Source organism: Nelusetta ayraudi, unplaced genomic scaffold, assembly GCF_046127955.1.
Source record: "Nelusetta ayraudi isolate G7.1 ecotype Tasmania unplaced genomic scaffold, CSIRO-AGI_Nayr_v1 ptg000060l, whole genome shotgun sequence".
NCBI classification, from domain to species: Eukaryota; Metazoa; Chordata; class Actinopteri; order Tetraodontiformes; family Monacanthidae; genus Nelusetta; species Nelusetta ayraudi.
In genome coordinates, this window is record NW_027466110.1 from 4,268,921 (window position 1) to 4,276,721 (window position 7,801).

Genomic DNA, 7,801 nt, shown 5'->3' on the forward strand with positions numbered 1-7,801 from the left:
GCCACTCAAAGTGAGTCGGACGAACCGAAAAAGCCATTCGACGCCAAAGTGCGAGCGCCGGCTAAAACGATACCTGTCACAAAGAGCACAATGCCGAGCTCCGGCTGCTTCTCTCCGCCGCTGAATGGCGTTGTCTTCCCGAAACGAGGCTCACATTACGCTCGAAACCGCATTCGGCTTGATGGACTCGGAGGCGCGCAGAAACAACATGTTTGCCTCAACAAATCAAAAGCGGAGAGAGGATTTACAAGTCTGTCATCTTTTCATTGAAATTCAAAAACTGAAGCACATAACCAGCCTATAAAAGAGAAAGGGGGAAGAGGGAGGGGAAGGAGAAAAAAAATAATAGATTTGTCGAACTTGAAAAGCCACAATTCTCTTGCTGGGGCTGTCCCAGCGGTCTGTGCATCACAGATTTCATTCCTGGAGGGGAGCGAGAGATTATTACAATATTCACATTACTGAGCTTGGCAAATTAATTGGACTAATTAACATACAAGTAAATGATGATACCGTTAACACATTTCATTAACTTAAACCGTCATTCTATGTTCCCGCCGCACTCGCCGCTGCATTACAATGAATTGGATTCATTAAATTATGCAAATGAACGGAAACGACAGGATGTACGCGCCCCTCGCAGGCTCCTCTCTGAAGACCACGGCGTCTGAGGAGCCACAGAGTGTGTGTGCTCTTTACACCCATTCACCAGGTAAAAGCATTTCACACGCTAATATTTTAATTAGAACCAAAGGCACAAAGAGCACGAGGACTATAACGCATTTTTAGCTCCCTCAGTCTGAAGCCTCTCAATAAGAAGTGGTAACTGAACCTGATTAGTGACATGTCCTATTAAGTGGGACAGCAGCGCGAATAGGCGAAGGCTGCTGGTATCGCATTCAAGTATTTATATCATTATAAATATTGAGCGGACACTGCGAAGCGAGACGTCTCACATCCTCAATGGCGACAATTACATCCCGGAAGCGGTTACCTCTGGCGTCTCCGCTGGCCTCGTGCAAAGTTCCGCCGCCGTTCCCGTCTCCTGACATTTGTAAACTCGTGTCGAGCCCGAAGGTTTCCGCCTCCCGTCGGGCAGCGGTGACTCCCGCCTTCATCTCGACGGCGGCCGATCGAGGGAGGGTCACCGAGGTCAAACACTGTTCCACTCCCGCTGCTTTGGCTGTAGTGACATCTACTGGACTACTAACCCTGAGTGAAGGCCAAGGAGGGAGCCACAAGCACCTCAGCTCTCTTTGAAAAGACAGAAGTGCAACTGAAAAATAACAGTCACAAGGATTTGAGTAATCCATACCACCAAATGTAAGTCTTCCCTTGAGAGGCAAAATGAAAAAGTACATATATAGGAAATGTAAGTGTAGCAGAAAGGGTTATATTGATGGGAACGTACAGGTTTAAAAGGAATTCAGTGTTTAGTGCATCACAAACGAAATACAATTACAATTTTCACCAACATCTTATTGGACGCTGAACAAAATTTGGAAAAAAAAATGACACAGTGGTTCATTGTTCAGTGTGTGTGTGTATTCAATTTAACAAGATGACAGTTGGAGTTGAGAGGTAAAATAATGACAACAATAATAATAATAATAGTAAAAGACAGAGAACAAGGGGGAAAAAATGACAGTTGCTTAAAAGGACAAGCATTAACGCAAAGACATTACAGATGAACTGACAATGCACGTTAAGGTCAGTATCTTGGGAGGTGTACAAAACAGTTGTATACAACAAAGGAGTTGAAGACAAGACAAATGTGACCGGAGCAGTGCTACTTTAGAGAGAGTACCGCGTTCAGAAACACACCGATTTTTTTTGTGATGGGACCGATGACGGTCAAAAACACTGTAAAGCTGTTTGTCATAACCTTTAAAAACGCAAAAACGCAAAAACGCAAAAATGCAAAAAAAAACATACATGACGGTTTGATGTAACCAGCATTGGTAACATGGTGACAGCTTGTTGCCCATGAACATGTCTTCAGTCCACCACGGCCCAGGAACCTACTGGGGAGATTTACTCAACTTACAGCACACAGTCACGAGTCACCCTGAGTTTGGAAGTGAAGTTTGGCAAAAAATCTCCCAAAAAAATGGCTTTTCTTTCTATATATCACAATGCATGTTTGCATGTTATTTGTTCTCTAAGTCCTCTAAGAGAAGGTATTACAAAAAACACAGTTGAATTACATATTAAGCCATCTGAAATATTTGGAACTCCTAAAATTACAAATGCATCATTCAGGTAAAGCCCAATACAAACAGAGGTTCAGTCAAAATATTTAACAAGCGAGCAATGTGCAATCACAAACAGGACCTGTTCAAGAGGTTTTAAAATACAAAGATTGTGATTGATCCGATTTAACCTGCAAAGTGTTTTTTTCTGGATGGGAACGGAGGGGTGGGGGGCAGGAGGGCAGGGGCGCTTTTGAATCTGTAATGCAGACCAAAAAAAAAGGGGCACAAAAAAGAGAGGGAAAAAACACAATATTAAAAAGTACTAAAACACTATATTTGTATAGATCTGCATGGACGTAAGAAGTAACATTACATTTTCTGGATAAAAATTTACTGTTCAAAAATGTTAAATTTGCCCCAAGGAATGTGGAACACAAAAAAACCCAGCAGGAACTTCCTATTAATATACAAAGAAATAAGGGAGAACAAAATAGCTCAACTTACAAATAATTCTTCTGTGAAAAACAAGGAATAAAAACTAAACAAAAGAAAATGGCATCCTACATTTCAGTTACATAGTTTTGTACAAAATAAGGCATTTCCTTGTGTGTTTTACTGCAACGTCTTTACCTTCTTTGACTCCCACCATTCGATATATAATATATATCTCACTTTTCTTCATAGGCTGAATAAAAAGCGCGGCTAAGAGTACACAGGGCGACGAGAGTTTGTAGAAGTTCATGAGTGAGGTGGCGGGATGTGGGAGGAGGTCGGCGGGGGGAGGGGTCACTCCATGACTTGGCCGGCTGCCACCGTTGCGACGAGCTGCAGCGGAATCTCGGCGTTGGCCAGGAGGTCCTGGGCGACGCTGGAGCCCTGCTGGATGTTGGTGAGGATGAGGGTGGTGCCGCCCGCCGTGGTGATGATACTGTCTGAGGAGCCCGCCGACTCCATCGACGCCACCACGGCGCCGCTCGAGTTCACGCCTTTTTTGTTCTGGTGAGTTTTAATGTGCTTCGCCAGGTGGTCGCTCCGCATGAAGCGCTTGGAACATTCCGGGCAGACGAACTTCTTCTCCCCTGCAGGAAGAGAAGACGGGGTGAGGACCGGTGCTGAATGCCTTTAAAGGCGGGCGGATGTATGGGCTGAATGTGTCACTAGAGGGCTGATGAGCTATTTATGAACCAACAGCTGAACCTCGAATACTTCTAATGAGTCATTTAAACAAGGGTATAAAATCCTGACGTGAAGAAAAAAACCCACGCGTTTTATGGAAAAACTGAAAGTGGTGAGAACAAATCTCATCATCTAGAAACAAAGAAATATTAGACGCTCACTTGTAAAAGTCACTGTAAACGGCAACTAATAATATTTGAGTTTAGAGCGCACAGCCTGGTGCAATGAAATATTATTTGTATGGGCAAAGGTTTGATTTCATTAAAATATTTGGCAAGATGAGTTCAGACCCAAATAGGGAAAAGACTCCAAACAGCTTTTACTTTCCTTTGTTGAACACAGCCTGATTTTAAACACCTTCGTGCAAACACCACCACTTGCCCAGCTGCCTAGACCGCACTCTTAACCACATTAGTGTTCCGCTGGAATCTAGCAAGGGGCCGCGAGCGCTGCCCTCCATTGCGTGACTCGCCGCGCGGGACACAAATGAACACATTTCGCTGATGCTTTCCCCGTGCGGAAACGCAACGGGGAGCAGGAGGAGGAGGGGGGCACCTGTGTGTGTTCTCCGGTGTCTCTGCAGCTCGTCGCTGCGTGTGAACCTCTTGCCGCAAAACATCCAGCTGCAGACAAAAGGTCGCTCCCCCGAGTGCCAGCGCAGGTGTGCTCGCAGGTGCGACGTCTTCCCGTACACTTTCCCGCAGCCCGCAATGTGGCAGATGTGCTGCTTCTTCTTCCCAGTGCCGGATCCTCTGAGGGAGGGGGGTGGGGGGGAGAAAAAAAAAGTGAATAAAATAAAAAACAGACAGGGTGAGTTGGGGTCCTGGTCATTTCATTTAAAAGTCACACGCAAACTTGTGCTTACTCACCGTCCGCCCGACTCTTTGCAGTTGGGGCACGTGCACGCCACCCGGCGCAGTCTCTTGCCCTCCTGACCCAGCGAGTCCTCGTCGTCCACCAGGCGGACGCGGAGGTGGGACAGATCGCTGGTGTTCAGGGTGGAGTCGGTGCTCAGCTGCCACTCTCCAGAGTCTGGCTCTTCCTTTATCCGAATGTCTGGGGGGAAAAAGTCATTCCAATGTTAGGGGAAATTTGATTCTTCATTTGCTTGCCGAGGAATACAATCAGGTTATGCAGGCAAAACACAACCCCCCGTCCATGGCAGGGAGATCTGGGAGGTGACAGGATGTGGATACAAAACACCTCTTGACCAGCCCTGTAGAGTCACTTTCTACTGCCATGTGACCAGCAAATGCACAAAAAGAATTTGCTTGGCAGTTTTGTGAAGCCTTGAAATATTATCCTTTGTGAGCGTATTTTTTTTGTTGGCAATTTGCAGCACTTTGCACTAAAATGTAAAATTCCCTGTTTTTGCAACTTCAATGTTAACAGAAATGCAAACGCAGTGTGCAGTCTAGACGCATCGTATAGAAAAAAATAGCGGGAAATGCCAAAATTCAAACAGTGTCCCAAAACAGTCTGCACCCACATGAGACTCTGAAAAGATCTGCTTTACATTTAAGATAGAAACCAGGCTTAGGAACATTCTGAAATATAACAAATAAATAGACAGACATTCACTCATACATAAACACTATACCAGCAAGCATAACTCCGTTAGGGAGCATCTGTACCTCCAAAGTTGACTGTGTTCTCTTCATTTTGACTCCCCGAGTTGACAGTAACAGTCTGCAGGTTGGGGATCTGGCCTGAGGAGCCCAGTGACAGGGTCTGAACAGGGGCCAGGGTGATCTGCTGGGGCGGCGTTGTGGGCAGCTGGAGGTTCTGCAAATTCTGAACTCCCTGCACCTGAAAGGTCTGCCATTGTATCTGACCGGACGGCGTGACCGTCTGGGCCTGAATGATGAAGGTCCCCGGGTTGATAAGCTGCATGTTCTGCAGGCCCTGCCCACTGGTGGCCACTGACTGGACCACCTGACCGTTGGCGGCCTGAATGGGAACCTGCTGCAGCTGGATGATGGGCTGAGCCGAGGAAACCTGGACGTTCTGGTTCTGCTGGATGAAACCCTCCTGGAGGCCGGAAGTGGAGTTGTTTTGCTCCGTGGCCACTGAGGACAACGAGGCGTCTTGTGTCAGCAGACCCGACTCATTCACTGGAATGTGTAGCTGGGAGGAAGATGTTGGCACGTATATCTCAGGATTTGCATTAGAGTCATTTGCTTGTAGTGTCTGTTGGAGGTGATTATCGGTCTTGACCAGACTTTCAGAGCCATGCCCGGGCTGGCTTGCCATAATTAGCTGACCATCAGCCGTCACCCCTGTCGCTATAGTCTGAGCGCCGGACAGGCCGAGTGAGTCCAAGTCCACACTGTTGATAGGAACAAAGGTGATGTTCCCCGGCAAACCCACAGGCACATTAGTAACAACCTGACCCTGGCTGTTGAAGGTGGAGCTGCCAATAGAAACCCCCTGAATCTGCTGGACACTACCAGTCTGTGATATGAGGTTCTGGTTGCTATTAAGGATGCTTGTAGCCGATGTCACACTGCCGTCGGGCAAGATCTGGATGTGCCCCGCGGCGTCCTGAGTCAGACTCGCTCCCTCCAAGCTGGAAGTGCAGAATCTCAGCTGTCCATCTGCTGCTGTCTGGATCTGAGGAATTACTTGGTACTGGATGTTAGGCACTGAGTTGGCGGATGAGGTGTCTGTTCCAGATGTCACAAAGACTGGCTGACTCTGTAGGTTTTGCAGGGGGAGCACATACTGTCCATTTGAGGTGAATAGTCCTTGACTTTGGATCTGTATCATTCCAGACGCATCCTTTCCTGACGTGGAAGTCAAAACCTCCCACTTGTCACTCCCAGCAAGTTGTGCAGAAGAATCTGAAGTCTGTGGAGGGAAATGAATGGTATTAAAATAAATAAAATGATGAGGCGCATACTGTTAGCTGAAAAAGAAACATCAGTCATTTGTGTGCAGTATGCATCTATGTCTGACGTGTTTGCCTGGCAAAACAACATTATTTTTTTTTAACCGAAAAATATTTAGAAAACATTTAATACGTCCGACAGTCCTAATATGTCCTGCAGGCTTTAGAGTCACCATAAATGTTTCAAGATGTTTTTTTTTAAACAAAAACAAAAAACAGCTATTTAATTCTATTTACTTATATGAAGCAAATTACTTTAGTTTAAATAAATAAGGTTTAAAAAAAATGGGGTGATGATGCATAAAATATCAGAATCGTTCTTATTTGACTGAACATAGAGCGATATTTTTTCACTTTCATATTAGACAATGCTGAAAGTTTACTTCAGGAGCAAAAAATAAATGTTTGCAAGTTTGCTGAATGAGGTTCTGACGTCCTGAACTGTCCTCGGCTGAACCTTCAACACCAGGCAACCAGACATCGTTTAGCTTTGATTCGGCGGAGATCAACACCCTTCTATCACTTCAGTCCCGGTGAAGAGACAGGCACCAGAGATGCAGAGTGAACCAAAGTGTTGTTGCCTGAAACTTTTACACAAGAGTGCAACAACACCCCCTTTTCGAGTGTGAAACACATCGACTGACATAAACACCGGCTACTGGAAGCTCTACAACTACACGCGCGCCCGCGCGCGAGAGAGACAGAGAGATAGATAGGTAGGGGCAAAAGTCCCGAAGGCGCAAAACCTACCTGATTGCCCGCGTCTTCCTGTTGCAAGAATCCACTTTGACCACTATCCAAGGAAGCCATATCAGCAGGAGGAGGTTTTATAGGCCGTTCTGGAGCTGTGCATAAAATAATAAAAACATATCAGCAGAGAGCGATAAAGCTAACGTTAGCTAAACAAACCCAATGGGTTTTGGGGTTTCTTTTTGGCACAAACGCTTTGTGTGGAGCGTGAAGCAACAATGAACAATCAAAACTATATAGGACGCAAACAATCGCACTGGGTGTTAATTCAACGAGAAATAGCAAGTATTTGCCAAGAGCCGACTGGCTTTGCTTCCAAACAGGCTAACCTAGTTAGCGGAGACAAGGAGCGAAGCGTTAGCCACTGATGCTAACGTTAGCCTCCGCTGATTAGCAGTATCGCGGACGAGCATCATTGCTAGCGCGCTAATTTAGCCGGAGGATGCCTGTGGTAGCTCGTTAGCCTACGTGAGGGTTAAAAAACAGAGAGAGAGAGAGAGAGAGAAGAAAAAAATCATACCAGCCACAGCGTGAACGGAAAGTTCCGATGGTCAAAAGCCAGACGACATGATCGGCGGACAATATTGATTACATGCGCGCAGGGATAAATAGCTGTCAGATGTTTTTTTATATATATATTTTTGATTGACGGGCAGTAGGAAACACAAAGGGTGGGGCCTCTGTGTTGGCTGGAAGCGTTGCGTCACAAACAGGAAATCCCGCCCCTTATCAGAAAGCTGATTGGTTATTTGCTGGGAATGTCGGGTTGCTATTCGGCACACGCATGCCA

The 7,801-nt window shown here is 46.1% G+C and overlaps 1 protein-coding gene across 1 annotated transcript; it reads right to left on the reverse strand.

Annotated features, from left to right (window-relative positions):
- Positions 1-1,523: 1,523 nt before the first annotated feature.
- sp3a (sp3a transcription factor) lies at positions 1,524-7,706 on the reverse strand. The gene is made up of 6 exons (XM_076040163.1): positions 7,532-7,706; positions 7,012-7,106; positions 5,006-6,221; positions 4,241-4,427; positions 3,927-4,123; positions 1,524-3,274 (listed from the first exon to the last, which is right to left on the reverse strand). Exons 2-6 carry the CDS (start codon positions 7,069-7,071, stop codon positions 2,982-2,984), a joined length of 1,953 nt encoding a protein of 650 aa, XP_075896278.1. The 5' UTR covers positions 7,072-7,106; positions 7,532-7,706; the 3' UTR covers positions 1,524-2,981.
- Between the last annotated feature and the right edge of the window lie 95 nt (positions 7,707-7,801).

Bases quoted from the DNA above. Each gene is read 5' to 3' on its own strand.
- sp3a (XM_076040163.1), bottom strand. From the start codon at position 7,071: ATGGCTTCCTTGGATAGTGGTCAAAGTGGATTCTTGCAACAGGAAGAC. The intron at 6,222-7,011 runs GTAGGTTTTGCG...TTCCCTCCACAG, and splicing joins AGGAAGACGCGGGCAATCAG to ACTTCAGATTCTTCTGCACA. The intron at 4,124-4,240 runs GTGAGTAAGCAC...CCCCTCCCTCAG, and splicing joins TGCAAAGAGTCGGGCGGACG to AGGATCCGGCACTGGGAAGA.